At 40.5% G+C, this 17,299-nt stretch overlaps 1 protein-coding gene across 3 annotated transcripts in view; it reads right to left on the bottom strand.

The window, feature by feature from the left end:
• Positions 1-17,299, bottom strand: part of ANKRD6 (ankyrin repeat domain 6) — a 108,028-nt gene that overhangs the window by 2,041 nt on the left and 88,688 nt on the right. For 2 of the 3 annotated variants that reach the window (XM_070733205.1, XM_070733203.1), the window contains exons 8-15: positions 15,592-15,690; positions 14,720-14,797; positions 12,584-12,688; positions 9,074-9,208; positions 7,780-7,956; positions 5,798-5,950; positions 3,003-3,113; positions 1,222-1,540 (exon numbers count right to left, since the gene is read on the bottom strand). In XM_070733205.1, the coding sequence (XP_070589306.1) occupies positions 1,222-1,540; positions 3,003-3,113; positions 5,798-5,950; positions 7,780-7,956; positions 9,074-9,208; positions 12,584-12,688; positions 14,720-14,797; positions 15,592-15,690 (1,177 nt within the window). The remainder of the gene's footprint in view (positions 1-1,221; positions 1,541-3,002; positions 3,114-5,797; positions 5,951-7,779; positions 7,957-9,073; positions 9,209-12,583; positions 12,689-14,719; positions 14,798-15,591; positions 15,691-17,299) is intronic. The other variant, XM_070733206.1, reaches the window with a different exon arrangement.

Raw genomic sequence — 17,299 nt, 5'->3', positions numbered from 1 at the left:
AATTGCGTAACTGTATGTTATGGATATGCTTTTAAGGTATATGAATTGATATATGGAATTAAAAAATATAAATATATATATATTTTAAAAAGGATAGAGTCAAACTTCTTTAATGCAGTTTTGGTCCAAAGTTACGGTATTCTAATTTCCTATGTCTCATTAAAGGTGTTTGGAATAATTGATTGAAATCTCTTCCTAGAAGAATGAAATGTATTGGGAAATATTAAAAAGGCAGAATATATGCACTGCTCAAAAAAATAAAGGGAGCACTTAAAAAACAGAATATAACTTCAAGTAAACCAAACTTCTGTGAAATCAAACTGCCCACTTAGGAAGCAACACTGATTGACAGTCAATTTCACATGCTGTTGTGCAAATGGAACAGTTGTGAAAATGAAATATTCAATGAGAATATTTCATTCATTCAGATCTAGGATGTGTTATTTGAGTGTTCCCTTTATTTTTTTGAGCAGAATATTTCGCTAAGGAAGAAACATGCTCTTAATACCCCGGCAAGACTAGGCCAGCCTATCTACTAGGCAAAAGACCTTCAGCTCCAGGGTGATAGGATTAAACCATGGCCCTGCAGGATTTAATAGGACGACAGCCAATAGAATACATGTTCTTACACAGGAACAAGAAATTCAAGTTTAAAGCCCAAGAGAAAGTATAACCCACCCCCTTACTCTCAACTCCATGTGTTCAGCTGTACCAGAGAACCATGTGCTTGGTGGTTCTGCTTCATCATTAAAGCATTTTTCTAATCAGTTTCCATGTTTCCAGCATCCTCCTCCCAACTTGGAACTGACCCAGATGGATGCCTCTTCCAACATAACAAATAAGACTTTAGGAGACTGGTGGCATGTGTAATTGTTTACTTGCTTGAATATTTATGCATGCAATTTATAGCCTACTTGATGCCCAATGATGCTGAGCAGCTTATAATTTTTTAAAGAAATTGGTACTTGCAAAATTAAATTGCAGTATAATGGCCATGACTTGAATTTATTGTGGACTCCTGCTCTTAACAGTAGCACGAGTTTTTTTGTATGGTGGTGAAGAAGGCTTTAATTATACAGGGTAAACAGAAGCAAGCTGCCTAGTGTTAAAAAAAATAAAAATAAATAGAGACTGAAATTTAGATTGACACCACAGGTTTGAGTGCAGCAGTTTAGCACAGATATCCAACTGAGAATTGTTGAAATAGGATAACAAAAATACCTGACGTGCTATCTTGCTGAGCCACAAAATACTGCTTTCCAAAACTCTGCTCTGTGGCTGGTATTCCGCTCCGTTCTGTATCTTCTGAGAGGCTCACAATGCCAGAATGATGATGGGACCCATTTGATTGTGGTGGGGTTTGGCTGGTTTTACAGTCATTTGTAGTGTGAAAGTTTTCCGTATCCAAAGTTTCTGCGAGAGACTCAGATGTGGACAGAGTGGATTTTGGTCTCGAAGATCTAGAATCTCCAGAGAGCTTCATTTCTAGATTCTGAATTTTTAGCAGGCACCAAGCTTTCAATTCACCCACCAAAGACAGCTGTAAGAAGAATCCACACATCTATCAGAGTGCATCAATTCTCAGGCACTCTTATATTTTGCACTAATGTACTTTTTTGAATTGAAAATATTTGCTGAAATATTCAACAAAATCAAAACTTTGGCAATTTCAACCCATAGCGATTAGTTACATCGAGTGCAAAAGAGTCTATAGAATTCTGCAATTGGTTATGTAGTAAGGAGAAGGTCTCAAAATTCTGGATTGGAAAAGGAGAGGGGGCCCCTTGATCCCTTGCCAAAATGGTGTCTGTTCCCAGGATGGAGCCATGCAGCCTTTGGGGAGGTAAAGGGGCAGATAAGTCCTCAGAGAGGGGTGGCATATAAATCGAATTAATTAATTAATTAAATAGACCTTAAATGGACTACAGAGGATGATAGATAAGAGGAAGACCTGGAGGATCATTGTCTATGGCAGGGGTGGGCAATTAATTTTGCCATGGGGCCACATGAGAAATTGGGATGGTTTTAGAGGGCCGAACTAATATAATTAACTCAGTTCTACCCTCTTCCTTGTTTCCTTTCTCCCAAATTACCCCCTCCCAATACACACACAAAGAGTGCAAACCTCCGCTGTTCCTTATTTATTTGCCCCTCCGCTCTCCTCCCCCTCCTCCCTTCACTTCCTCACTTGTGCTGCCCCTCCCCAGCAGCCCACACCCCCACTCCTGGTTGGCCCCACCCCCACATTATCACAATAACACGTATGGCACAATAACACCCAATATGGCATGAAGCCGGCCGCTTACCTTCCTCCCCTCTGTGTCAGGCCTCCACCGCCTCCCCCAGCAGCCCTCTGCCCTTGCATCCTATCCTCTGGGCTGTTGTTTCCCCCCCCCCCTGTCTTGGCTGCCCAGTCTGTTCCCACCCCGTGGTTGGGCTGCTGCTGCTGCCGCCCTGAGCCTCAGCAACTGCCCCCCCTCCCAAACCACTACCTTTTGTCCGGCACTGCAGAGAGGAGAGACCCGTGAGAAAGGAGGAATTATTGCTTTCCTGCAGCAAAACAGGACTAAAAAGGGCGACCCCGATTTGTCCCGCGATGGTGGGGCTCTAAGAGAGCCTTGTTGGTAGGTGATTTTTTGTCCTGTTCATTCGAGGCGCTTGTTCCCCCACCTCCCGCTCCATGGCTTCCTCCTCCAGGAAACCAGTCACAGACAGCGGGCAGGCCGGATGTGGCCCGTGGGCTGCCCCTTGCCCAGGTCTGATCTATGGGGTCGTGATGGGTCAGACATTACTTCACAACTAATAACAACAACAAAAGCTTGCTCTCCTTTCCCAGGTGTTTTCTTTGCTGACTGAGGAATTCTGGGAGTTGACGGGTCTTAAAGTTGCCAAGGTTGGAGATCCTTGCTCTAAGTGGCTGTACCTAAGTGTGCTTCGTGCCACGAAAGGCAGCTTCTATTCATTTTGAAGTTCCTCATCCCTAAACAAATGCAGCAACCTACCTGGCGTTTCTCTCCTTCATTTCTTTCCATCTCCGTGTGTTGAAGACGATGAAGACACTCCACTCTTTCTGCTGACAGCCTCTCTGCCATTAATTTGTCTAAAACACGGAGCTGAGATGGAACCAAAAGGTTCATTCAGAAATGGTATCACTGCAATCATGTATTAGATCTTGCACTTCAAGCAATTAAATCAATAAATCTGAAAAGGGCGCTTTCAATCAAGTAGTGGGGTTAAAAAGAGTTATTTCAGTAAAAAATATTCCAAATTTATTTTAGCTACAGATGTACCCACAAAGTTAATAAAACGAAGAAGAATGTATTTGGTTTTTTCCAATAATTTCAATTCAGTAATTGAGGATTCTACTATCTGTCTACTACAGATAGTATGCCTTATATAGGGACATACATTCTTACGTTTGTATGTATAATTGGTTTCTCAAATTAGGGTTTCTTAATTTAATTTAAACTTAAATATTAGATTTGTTTATATTGTCTTATTATTGTTGTTAGCCGCCCCGAGTCTACGGAGAGGGGAGGCATACAAATCAAATCAAATCAAATCAATCAATCAATCAATTAAAATAAAATAAAAAAATAAAATAAAAATAAAATAAATAATAAAATAAATAAAATAAAATAAATACATTCTTATGTATGTTCATCATGCTGAGCCAGAATATAATTTCTTTTTTTAGCCCAAATGTGTGAATCCAGCTTAGCTTGGTTTATTCAATAAGCTTTGTTTAAAACATAGCTTATCATAGGTATAAACTGGATCAGCAGTGAGTTGCTCCCAATTCGGATTGGTTCTTAGAACCGGTAGTGCTGATAGCAGGAGGCTCCACCCACCTGCCCAGGATGCTCTGCACATGCTCAGAAGTGTAGCGCACATGCAAACCAGTAGCAAAAATATTTACAACCCACCACTGAACTGAACCTCTTTGTTTACAAGTCTTATATAGGTAGTCCTCATTTAACAATTGGGACTGAGAACTCTGCCACCAATATGTCTCACATTCACTAAATTAAAAAAATTGTGATCATAACTATTTTTTTCTTTCTTTGTCCCTCCCTCATCCAGCCTTTGGAAGGCTCACCCTGGCACCAAGGTTAGCCAGCTCAAAACTGATGGCTAAATCTGACCAATTTCACACCTTCGCTTTTGCCTGGCCCTTTGGATTGCAATGGCCTTCCAGAACTAGTAAAAACTGGTTTCTCCAGAAGGACTTTGGGAATATAATGTACTGTATGTGTACTTGTGTACTTGCATTCATTATAAAGGAAGGGATTTCAACAGAGCGAGCAACCAGACAATGGAGAATATATATTGGTAGCTGCAAGTGTACTTTACAAACAACCTGGTGTATACCTTATTGTGTGCCCGCTGATTCTCTTGTAATCTCCACCTATACAATCTCTCCACTCTAAAAGGGAAGGGGGGAAAAAACCCCAACAGATCAACATTGGACAATATGTACTGACTGTAATGCTGATTATGTGATTGAGGGATACTGCAAAGGATATATTGATTGGTTGTAGGAAGTTCTGCACTGTCGTAATTTCCAGTGGATATTAAATGATGCACTTGGTAAGCAGTGACTACCTGTTTGCTTCTCATGGGCCAGTATCAGTTGGGAAGTATTGGCCTTCAGGGTTTGGTGGCTATAGCCTAACATCAGGAAATCTGTTGCCTAGAGTCCTAGACTATGATCACCAACCTCTGAAGCCCAGCAGGGTCTTTCTAAATGTGCTGTGTAATAATGAGAGTTTTAAGACGGGTGTGAAACTGGTGGCCCATGGGCCATGCCTATCCCAGCTCCGCAAAAGGGCAAAACATTGTGAAATGTCACGTGACAGCAACATGATGAGGCAAGTTTGACACCTGTGCTTTCAGATGTAAGACAGGAAGATAAAACATGGGCTAGTCCACAGCTTGTGCTTCCTAAGCGAAGACAGCAGCAAATAATATCCACATTTTGGCAACCACATCAGATAAAACAGCTTTGCTGTCATATCATATGTTGTGATTCCGTCTGAGGCCCCTCAGGGAATGGCTGATCCTCTGCCGGCTTCCTGCTCAGAGGGGGAGGATGAGGAACAGGAGGTTCAGGCAGACGGGGAGGAAGAATCTCAGGCTGAGGGAGAGGGAGGACAGCCAGAGTCCCCCGAGAGGGAGCTCTCCCCAGCAAGCAGCCTGGATTCCTTAGATGAAAATGCACAAGCAATCATCGATCTCCGGCAGAGAAGAGCAACACAACGAAGGGGACAATTAGCCAGGTACTTTCAGCACTAAAGAGGCAACAGCTGGGTTTGGGTGTGGTGCTCTCTGGAAAGGCTGAAAAGGCAGACCCACCCTTCCTGGCTTGTGGAGTATTATCTTTGGGAGTCCTGGGACCTGGCTGTGATCTTTGGCATCTTGGAATTCTGGTTTGTGACTTTGAATACTGAAATCTTGGGGGGGAAAGGTGTGGGTCTTATTCTCTACAGTGGTGGGTGTGCCAGCAAGAAGTCTGCTGTATTGTCAGGATTCTGCTGGGAAGTCTCATAGCCTGCCTGTTGGGAAGAACAGGTTTTTCTCTGTGTTTATTTTTCAAACTATAAAGTGCCTTTGTTTGTACCAGCGTGTCTGGCTGTTTTTTCCAGTTGGTGTTGAAGTCTGGGGGCACCCAGACAGAACATCATATAATCTGTTTCATACAGTAATAATACGCAGTCAACCAGTGGATTCTGCTGCAGCTGTTTTCCTCATAAATCCCACTTTTTGAGACACATTGCATCCCTTAATTCTTCCTTACCTGATGTTGTGTTTTATTTTCCATTTGTCCTAATTTGCTGTTCATCTTATCTTGCACTGCTACTAACTCAGCTTTTATTTCTTCCATAGCAGCTACCAGCTGGTTTTCTACTTTATGTATTAGTGGCTCACAACGACATCCATTTATAGGTGCCTACCGGAAATGACCACATAAACAAGGGCATAAGCATCTTTCTATGAACAAACACATTTTGATAATATAGCAAAGACAATAACGGAAGATAGCACTGGATTGGGGCCTCCTGGAAGCCAATTAAAAGGGGGGGGGGGAGGAAACACGCCTGATAAGTTTAAAAGAACATTTGGACTACAATTCCCAGCCAACATGATTTCCAAGTTAATATTTTACATTGATAACATGGGAAATAAAATGGAACGGTGATATGATAAAGCTTGTAAACTCTTTGGAAATGAGCCATTTCTTCATGTTTCTTCTGCTTTGGAGTGTTGCATGCATTATTATTAGGATAATATTTTTTTTGTTGGATAACCATTCCTACAAGAAATTACATTTGCTTTGCATGTTTCTCTTTTGTTCATTGTTTGCAATGGTTTTGTGACTTTGTGAATATTGACAGCCCTTTTTCTGAGGTTCATGACATGAGATGCAGAATCAATTAATCAGTAGATACAGCTTGCCTCCAGAAGTTGTGACTGTTCCAACAGTGGACATTTTTAAGAAGAGATTGGATAACCTGAAATGGTGTAGGGCAGGGGTCTCCAACCTTGGCAACTTTAAGACTTGTGGACTTCAATTCCCAGAATTCCTCAATTCAATTCTAGGAATTGAAGCCCACAAGTCTTAAAGTTGTCAAGGTTGGAGACCCCTGCTGTAGGGTTTCATGCCTGAGTAGGGAGGTTGGACTAGAAGACCTCCAAGGTCCCCTCTAACTCTGTTATTCTGTAGTTAATATGCATTAGTTCTTGTAAGGGGGAGGACCCTCAAACTCATATTTGAAGGTCATCTCGTTGATTGGAACACCTGATTGAATTATTCCCTTAAGTATATGTGTTATTGTGGGGCTTCATGTAACGTTTTATAGCAAAGACACTGAAACATGACACTGAAATACTTTTATGGCATGATCTGTATGAGTCTCTTTATTTATTAAAAGGATTCAGATGAATATCTGATCACATGGTAGGTCATGGTTATGCAAGATTAGGAATAGTTCTCCAGAGTTTGCATCTTTCTCTCAGCTCTCATATTGTTTTGAAGATGCAAAAGTACAACTAACCATTTAATTCCTTTGATACGAAAATGTAAACATGAATTTATTTTAGGAATGCATTATATATATGACACAATATCTATGTACCTCATTGTAATACTTGTGATCTAGCTCTAATGTTTCTCAACGCTGGTGTCTTCCAGACATGTGGGTTTCTGGGAGTTGAAATCCATGCATTTTTAAGTACTGACTTATGTGATGCCTTGTTTAAAATGGGCCAACAAAATTGTTCTTTTACCCTCAAGAAACAAGAACTTAAAAAAACAACAACTTAGAACCAAAAAGTATTAAGGAATTATTTACTGGGATTACAAACTTATGTTGATTACGTTCAAATGTTTTTCCTCCAAATCAAAATTTAAAAGTACATTCCAAAATAAATATCCTCCATTTCTAATTCTTAAGGAAGCCTTGTGGGATTTCAAGTTTGACTCAGCCTTCCATCCTTCCAAGGTCGATAAAATGAGGACCCAAATTGATGGGGGCAGTATGCTGACTCTGTAAATCGCTTAGAGAGGGCTGTAAAGCACTGGGAAGTGATATGTAAGTCTAACTGCTATTGCTATTGTGTTGCTACCAAGAAAAATTCAGAAAGGTAATCGATTCAATCATGCAGGCACATTCATATTCTCCTGATCAAGCACAAATATAATGATGCCTCTAAGTTACATAACTTCCTTGAAAATCCTGTACTTCTTCACAAGTAATACTCTGCCTTCTGGATTTATACCTGCATGATTTTTCCATTCTTTCCACGGTACAGAGTGTATAACTGATAGGCCCTGAATTCATGGGGTGGTGGTGGAGATGTACAGCGATGCTTGCTTCTGCGTTTTGTCGGGTTTTGCTCTGGACCAGGAGGTATCTGCTGATCTGCTGGGGGCAAAGGATCAGAAAGTGCCAATACCTAATTTTTCAGGAAAGAAAGAAACACCATTTTTGATCAGCAAAAAAAAGAATTGGGCTCTTTTTTAAAAAATCTTTTTAATTAGTTAGCTAAATTTTGAATCAGTTGACTTGATTCCCATAAGGAATCTAACACAGTAGAAAATATGTTTTGGTCTGAATCTAGAGTTCAGCAGAAAACTACACCCAGAATGTTTGGCGGTTCTTGATTCCAGAAGAAGTTGTTTTTAAGGCAATACAACTTATCACAATCTGATTCCTGAGTTTCTTAGTGGCTCCTTACTTTCAATTTCCATCACCAATGTCTCAGCATGAAATCTCCTATCAACCCACCCGATCCCTTCATCTTCACCAGCGTCTTCTCTTCCTTCTTTCTTTCTAGCTTCTCTGTCACTACCACTAATGTTCTTTGCTTTCCCCCCATTCTTGCTGTCACAAACACACCTGCCAAACTATTTCTGCCAAAACAACCACTCTGCTTTGTTCTTTGTATGGAACAAAATTTCCAAATTATACACGCTTTAATTTGGAGCTGGACCATCTTAAATACCAACTGTATTTGTAAACCCTAATTCACAGCCTGTATCCAAATTTATGTATCCTGTATTTTCAAAGAAGCTAAAAGTAACACATAGAATATTATTTATTCTTCTTAAAATGGTCCATAATAGATGCAAATATGTCCATTATATTGAGGGATGCCGCATCAAGTCCTCTCCTTCCTTCCTTCCCTCAGCTGCAGGCAAAATCTCCATTACATTGGGCTATTTTTATTAAATTGATGAATTAAATTTGAACCAATTATCACCAAACCTTTATTTCTATCTGCAATATATATTCATTAATTAGAAAAATTGGCTTGAAATAATTGTTAGCTGACAAACGTGTGCCTATACAGCCTTCTAATTACTCTTCACAGCTTATTTTTACACTGATTTGGACTATTATGTATCTTTTTTTAGAAATATAAAACTACAGCTGAATATAGTAGGATTGGATGCTTTTGGCAAAGACTAACAAAAGCATAGGAAAGATGCATACTGTTGATAGAAGGTGAAAAATACACTGCCTACATCGAAGAAGCACTGTCTCTCCCGTTGAAGTCCATCCCCTAATACCTTTTCTCCTGGTTTCTTCTTTTTACTCTTCTTCTCTCTTTGTTCCGACAAAGGCAACTGGCTTTCATTTTTCAAGTCACCTCTCCCTTGAGCAGGATCGCTGCTAGGGGTGTCTTCTGCCACAGAAGCACTATCCTGTTCCAAATACAAGCACATCTAGGCATGAATAACATGGATCTCCTTTTTTTTCTTCTAGCTAGCTCTGATCTTGGCACTGTACAAATTCCAAGCAGAGAATCAGCCACAAGAGGCAGCACGTAAGCTGTGTTGTGGCCTGTCGGCTGCAGGCCCCTCCAGCAGCCGAATCAGATGAGCAAGTGTGGAAGTCAGGGCAGGCATCAAGGCAACCTGAGAGCTCCGAGGGAGAAGAGGGAATGGGACGGTCAGAGATATGGGAATAGAGCTGTCAGCCTCGCTGTGTTTCATCCTTCAGCTATGCTTCAGCTGCCATAAGGAACAGGATGGGGGTTGGGGTAGGTGTTTGGGACTTGGGAGGGAAAGTTTTCCGGAGGGGCCCTAGTAAGTTTCGTTTCTTCTGGTGAAGGCCAGGGGAGTTTCGTTTCTCCTGAGAAGAGGTGATAAAGGGGTCCATTAGTGGAGTGCATTCCAAAAGCATCAAGCGACGGTGAAGATGCGTCCACCTGACGAAGATAGACAATGGGGACTGGTTGTCTTACCAAGGGGGGCAAGTGGGATACTTTGATATGGGCAGCTATCACGCCTTTTTCTTCAGACTTTGCTTTGCTTCCAATGCATTGACTTCTGATTTCGTAAAGTTTACTTCTGAAGTTCAAAATGGACTCTGAGTTTTACTTTTCTTAAAGACTGAGTAGAGCCATCCTGACAGAGGCGGAGACTGGACATCCATTAGCCCACATATCAGTAGTGGGTTGCTACCAATAAGGTAGAGGACAGCACACTGGTAGCACACGGTGTGCTGTGTGCGCAGCTTTGGTTCTCTTGTATGCGTGTGCATGTGTCCCCGATATTTTTGCTTTGTGTGCATATGTGGAAGCAAAAATTCTCGCACACGCATGTGAGATTTCAGCGCGCTTTTGCTTCTTGCACATGTGCAGAAGCAAAAACACAATGGGATGCGTGCACACGCAAGAGAACCAAAGCTGTGCGCGCAGCACATTGGTAGCGGCGGTAATGACAATCTGCCCTGCCTCCGATGGAAAGTCAGCAGCCCCCAGGCCTGGATGTGGCTGATGAGAAAGAGGAGGAACAGCTGGATCCAGTGTTTTGATGCGTAGATGTGCAGAAGGCAGAGGAGAGAAGACCAGTAGAAATCTATGGGCCAGACCTTGGGACAGAAGAGTCATCACTGCTAATGAAGCCCCACCCTAGCTCTGGAGATAAAAGGCACACGATAGAGATGAATAGGTGTGGCAGACAACTATTCATATCCCTGCAGGACAGACTTGTTAGCCTGCGGATTCTAAAGGAATCCTTGATTTAACTACAGAGGGTTTGTCATGTTTGGGAGCCGGGTCAGAACACTTACAATTATAAGTGCACCATTGTGCCTACCATCTGTGTCCTACTGTCTTATTATTATTATTATTATTATTATTATTATTATTATTATTATTATTATTATTATTATTATTAATTAGATTTGTATGCCGCCCCTCTCTGTAGACTCGGGGCAGCTTACAGCAATGATAAAAACAATATATAATGACAAATCTAATCGTTAGAATCTAAAATAACAATAATACATTTAAAAAGTCTAAAAAACAAGAAACCCCAATACGTATATAAAAAACATATATACTCATATCATACACAAAAAAACTACATAGGCAGGGGGAGATGTTTCAGTTCCCCCACGCTTGACGACAGATGTGGGTTTTAAGGAGTTTACGAAAGGCAAGGAGGGTGGGGGCAGTTCTAATCTCTGGAGGGAGCTGATTCCAGAGGGTCGGAGCCGCCACAGAGAAGGCTCTTCCTCTGGGTCCCGCCAAACGACATTGTTTAGTTGACGGGACCCGGAGGAGACCAACTCTGTGGGACCTAACCGGTCGCTGGGATTCGTGCAGCAGAAGGCGGTCTCGTAGATATTCTGGTCCGGTGCCATGAAGGGCTTTATAGGTGATGACCAACACTTTGAATTATCCCTTTTTATCATTATTTTGTACTTATGTTATGTTAATACAAACTACAATTCTATACTTGTTTGACAAATAAATAAAATAAAATAAAATAGAATGAACTAAGTAATATTCCCTTGCCTATGTAGTTTTATGTATGGTATGTTTGTGTGTATGCTTTTTAAATAATGGTTTTTTAGATTTTTAATATTAGATTTGTTATTTTAGACTTTTAATATTAGATTTGTTACTGTATATTGTTTTATTACTGCTGTGAGCCGCCCCGAGTCTGCGGAGAGGGGTGGCATACAAATCTAATAAATAATAACAATAATTCCATCAACCTTAAATATAATAAATAAAATCTATGAAATTGCTGAAATGGATAAAATGACAATGGAAATTTGACAAAAAAGACAATACAGAATTCTACCAAATGTCGAAAAGATGGTATAACTGGGTTGATTAAATTTTTTAAAAAAACTTTAAACAATTAAACAAAAGTCTAAGGAGAAGGGCGGCATAAAAATTGAATTAATAATAATAATAATAATAATAATAATAATAATAATAATAATAATAATAATAATAATAATTACATTACAGTCAAATATGTTATTTCCTAGCAATCTTGTTACCCTTTATTATTCCTTTATTATAAAATACTGGATATAAGTGTGGAATAAACATGGCCAAGACTCATGTCTATATATGAATATAGAAAACAACAGTGAAAGCTGTACCAACAATGCCAACTTGCAGGTTGGCAAATATATGTTTGTTTTATCTTTGTTTTGCCTTTTTTTTCTTTTGTGTGTGTGTGTTGCTGTTTCTTTTTTTCTGTTTTGGTATTTGTCTTGTTTTCTTTTTAATGTCAATAATTAATAAAGATTATTTTAAAAAAATAAAATAGAATGAATGAATGAATGAATAAATGGATGGATGGCTAGATAGATAGATAGATAGATAGATAGATAGATAGATAGATAGATAGATAGATAGATAGATAGATAGATAGATACTATTACAGTAGTACCTCTAGATACGAGCTGCTCCACATGCAAGTATTCCAAGTTACGAGCCACGACGCGAGCGAAATTTCTGTTCGACACCCGAGCTCAAATTCGAGATACGAGCCGAGCTTCCACTAGGTCGTACAAGAATCCTTGCTTCTGGTTATCTCCGCGCGGAAAAACAAAGTCTAAAGGCATTTGTTCAAGATGCGAGTTGATCGACATACGAGCTCGGTTCTGGAACAAATTAAACTCATATCTAGAGGTACTACTGTAGTTGGTTCCACATACTTGTGACACAGCAGACATGCCCATGGCAAATTCATATAGTTTCAACAAGGGGAGTCTTTCAATTCTCGTACTGCTTTTCTTCCCTCCTAAATACACAGAAATGGCTGTACCTTGCTTTGCACCACTTCGTCGCGTGGCACGGACTGAGCACGTCTTTCTTCTTTCAGTCTCTCCCTTTTTTTCCTTAGGCTCCTTCCACGATTAAAGCGTGAAATCTACATTCGGCAAAAGTTTTCATAAATGACAGAACCCAGATCCAAAGTTAGTTAAACTTTAAAAAGACTTACTAAAGCTAAACTGTCTTGAGACAGCTGCAGCCAAGTTAAGTCCTGCTGAATTTTAATACTTCACCTAATCAATTAGACATCTATCTGTGATCAAGTTTGGATCCAACCCATTATTGTTTAATTACAGGCATTCCTCAAGACTGTCCATCATGGCTGTAATTCATGACAGTTGTAGATCAGGTTACCCACATAACTGACTGGATTTTACTACCTTTTTTTTTTTACAGTGGTCGTTAAGTTAATAACTACCAACATTAAGCAAATGCAGTAGCTTTTAAGCGAACCAATTATTATGGGTGCAATTTTGCTGAAAATCAAAAGTAAATACTGGGTTTCAGTAGAAATATTTTAAAACAGGGGCACATGACAGTGGGACCCTGCAATCAGCTGTAAACACAGCTCAGCTACTGTTGTGGTTCAGCCTGAGGCAGATCAAAGGCCAGCTGGCTCCATGCCCGGAGGAGGCTGACAGCGAAGAGGAGGGGGCTGAGCAGTCGGACGGGGGAGAGTCCAGTCAGGAATGTGACGAGGAAGAACAGCATGGGAGGCCCGGGGAGGGTCTCTCCCCAGCCAGTAGCTTGGAGTCTTTGGAGTCATTAGGTGATAAGGCACAACTGTCATTGACATGCGACAGAGACATTTAGATCAAAGGAAGGATCAATTGAGGAAATATTATCAGCATTGAATAAGGAACACCAGGGCTTGGGTGTGGTCCTCATTAGCAGGGAAGGGTTTATAAGGCAGGCAAGCTCTTGAAGCCATGTGGAGTGTTATCAGTTTGGAGTTGCTGTAACCTGCATTGTTTCTCGGCGTCTCTGTTCCTGGCTTGTGGCCCAGCAGTCTTGAAGACCCGTGGGAGGTATATGTCTGTTATCTACAGCCTCGTCTTGGCAGCAAGAATCCTATATTGATGCATGGACAATTGCCTTCGTGTATATATTTGGCGTTCCAGTGTTTTCCTGCTTTGTAAGGACATTTTCTGTTAGCTTTGTTTCTCTTGAACATTATAAAACTGTATTTGAATTTTACCGGTGTGTCTGGCTTATCTTTTGGGGTTGGTCATAGCTTCCGGAGTGACCCAGACAGAACAGCTACCAAGTTGCCATGTGAACCCATGTCATAAATACTCCCAGGGAGATCCATTGAAAATTCAAATGGTCACTAAGCGACCTGTTGTAAATCAAGGCCTACCTGTAATAAATTTAAACTTCGTTGTTTATTGAAAGTAGAAGTAAACAAGGAAAATGGACAGACTCCAATGTTCAACCAGTTAGGTAAATGACTATGGAGCGAAGATGGAGAATGTAAGCTAGGCTCTACATTAAATACACATACGCGGGAAAATCTAGAACATCTAGAATTGATTTCTCTATATGTCAGTTAAAACTGGGTCCAGATTAAAAGTAGATTCATTGAACTATTAAGTTACTCATGTCTAGCAAGTCCTTTTATTTTTATTTAGTTTTTATTTATTTTGTTGAGTGTGTATAAGGTACAAAGTATAAACATTAATATGAATATATAAGAAGTATAAGCATGGTTTTGAGTGCATGATATTTTATGATACATGAGTACATTAGGACTGGGATGGTAGCACGATGGTTCGCTTATGCATGCCCCTTAAAGACCTCTTAGGAATGGGTTCACTTCAACAGTAAACAGTCTGAAGTTTGGGGAGAAACTACAGTCAGGTAATGTATTCCAGGCATTGACCAATGTTGCTGATGCTGATTTTTTTGCAATCAAGTTTGGAGTATTTACATTAAGTTTGTATGTATTGCGAGCTCATGGTTGAAGCTAAAAGTCCCTTTCATGTTAGAGAGTGAATACAAACCAACCACAAATTCAGGTAATATGTCAACCATATCTAGCAATAATTACATTTTTGTATGAAATGTTTACTTCCAAAATACTTTTTGTGAAATTAAGTTTCCAATTCAGCTATGGTGTGTTATGTACCTGAGGGGCTTTAGTAAGTAGAAGAGCAACTTCAGGATTGTTGTGTTCCCGGGAAACTTCTAGGGGGGTCTGGCCAGCCTGTAATAGAAGAAGTTGGTTTATGCTCCTCCAAAAGCATTAAGAAGTTCAGAAAGCTTGGACATTTTTAAAAAGGTGAAAGTAAAGACTTTGTTTGATCTGAGCTTCCTAAAGTGAAAGTGGTGGATAGAAACCAGATTTTGTTTGTTTTTTAATTCCCCAGCTTAGCCTAGCCTTGGGAAAGGCTTGGGATTTTCGGTTAACCTCTTTGGACTCTGCTTAGTTTTTCAAGATTAGCCAAAGTCAACCAGGAGCTGCCATCTATGAGGATTACATTTATAACACTTCTCTTAATTTATAAGCCTGCAGTACAGGTAGTCCTCCCGTTACGACCACAATTGAGCCCAACATTTCTGTTGCTAAGTGGGACATTAAAGTTAAGTTAGTTCTGTCCCGTTTTACAACTTTTCTTGCCACATTTCTTAAGTGGATCATTGCAGTTGTTACATTAGTAACACAGTTGTTGAGTGAATCTGGCTTCCCTATTGACTCTGCTTGTCAGAAAGTTACAAAAGATGATCACATGACCCTGGGACGCTGCATCCAACATGAATCATTTCCCAAGCATCCAAACTTTGATCACATGGCCATGGGAATGCTGTATTGATTGTCTGAAAAACAGTCCTAAGTCACTTTTTTTTCCAGTGATGCAACTTCAAACAGTCATTAAAGTTGATGTTGTAAGTGAAGGACTACCTGCATACCCATATGACCTTATTAGGTGCCCATGGCAACATTTCCATCGATCTTTAACAGAAAATAGAATAGTAACGCACAAAAACATCCACACTTACATTGTTAACTACTGTCCCATCAGCTCCAGCTTCCAAAAGCAATTTTGCCACTTTCTTATGATTCAGTGCAGCTGCAACATGAAGTGCTGTATCTCCAACCTAAAAGTTACAAAATCAGAATGGCCTGTTCATCATGACCTTGATTTTCAAATTCAGCCCTGGACAACCCTATCTGCCTATCGGTCAGTCAGTCTGTCCTCCCTTCCCTCCCTCTCCCCCCTCCTTTTTTCCATCCATCCATCCATCCATCCTCATCATCTATATCTATATTTAGTTCTTGGAGAGGGACGGCATACAAATGTAATAAATTATTATTAATTAATATTATATTATCTATCATGTCTGTCTCTGTCTCTCTGTCTGTCTCACTGTATCTATCTATCTATCTATCTATCTATCTATCTATATCTATCATCTATCTATCTATCTATCTATCTATCTATCCACCCATCCACCCCCCCATCCATCCATCCATCCATCTATCCATCTGTCCACCCCCACCACCACCACCCACCAGCCCGCCCGCCCATCCAACCCCCCCACCCCCCACACCTACCTATCTATCTATCTATCTATCTATCCACCCCCCACCCATCTATCTATCCATCTGTCCGCCCACCCGCCCACCCGCCTGTCTCTATGCCAGCTTTCAGGCCAACCATATTTTAGCAATCAAAAGTTGACTGCAACAAGTAGAAACTGCAACCCAAACCTGTTGAGTTCAGATACTGAAGAGGCAGGAGACTGAGTGAGACTTCAGCTCTTTATTGGTTATAGTGAGCAAACATCAGCCCCTGCCTGCTTTTTGCAGGGGTTTAAATAGGGAGCCCTTTTGGGAAGAGCCAATCAGAATTTCCCTGCTCCACTTCCTTGTTGGCCTGGAGCAGGCAGGGGTTGCTGCTACTGCCGCTACCGGCGCGCTGCATGTGCAGCTTTAGATGTCTGGCATGTGTGCGCACGTGTCCCAGTGAGATTTTGTATCTATCTATCTATCTATCTATCTATCTATCTATCTATCTATCTATCTATCTATCTATCTATCTATCTATCTATCTATCTATCTTATCTATCTATCTATCTTATCTATCTATCTATCTATCTATCTATCTTATCTATCTATCTATCTATCTATCTATCTATCTATCTATCTAGATACATAGGAAGCAAAATTTTGTGAGGGGACATGCGCACGCACAAGATTTCAGTGACTTTTTTTGCTTCCGTGCATACACAGAAGCAAACATTCACCGAAATCTCACCTGCATGTCTTCTCGTGAAATTTTGTTCTCTGTCCATGCATAGAAGCAAGATCTCACCAGGACACATGCGCATACCAGAGACTCAAAGCTGCGCGCGCAGCTCCAGTTTTACTACCGGTGCAAGGTCTTCATTTGTACCGGTAGGAACCTGCTACTGGACTGGAGTGAAAACTTCCCAACTTCTCAGGACAGAACAAAACCTATTGGAAAACCTTTCAAACATTCAGTTTGCTCAATATCACCTTGGATTCCAATCAGGGTTTTTGCTATATTTGCCAAACAGTTGCCACAGCATTCAGATTGATTTTTTTAAAAATATATTGCTTGGCAAAATCACATGAGCATTCATAAGCTCTGGATAAGGATTTGTTGCTTGCTTTCTCTGCCTATTCATTGTACATGACAGTGTTCCACCAGGGCATTTTTCATAGGAGCAGAAGGGAGTGGAA

Source organism: Erythrolamprus reginae, chromosome 1 (assembly GCF_031021105.1).
Source record: "Erythrolamprus reginae isolate rEryReg1 chromosome 1, rEryReg1.hap1, whole genome shotgun sequence".
NCBI classification, from domain to species: domain Eukaryota; kingdom Metazoa; phylum Chordata; class Lepidosauria; order Squamata; family Dipsadidae; genus Erythrolamprus; species Erythrolamprus reginae.
The sequence above is the reverse complement of the archived record's forward strand: the minus strand, read 5'-3'. Positions and strand labels throughout refer to the sequence as shown.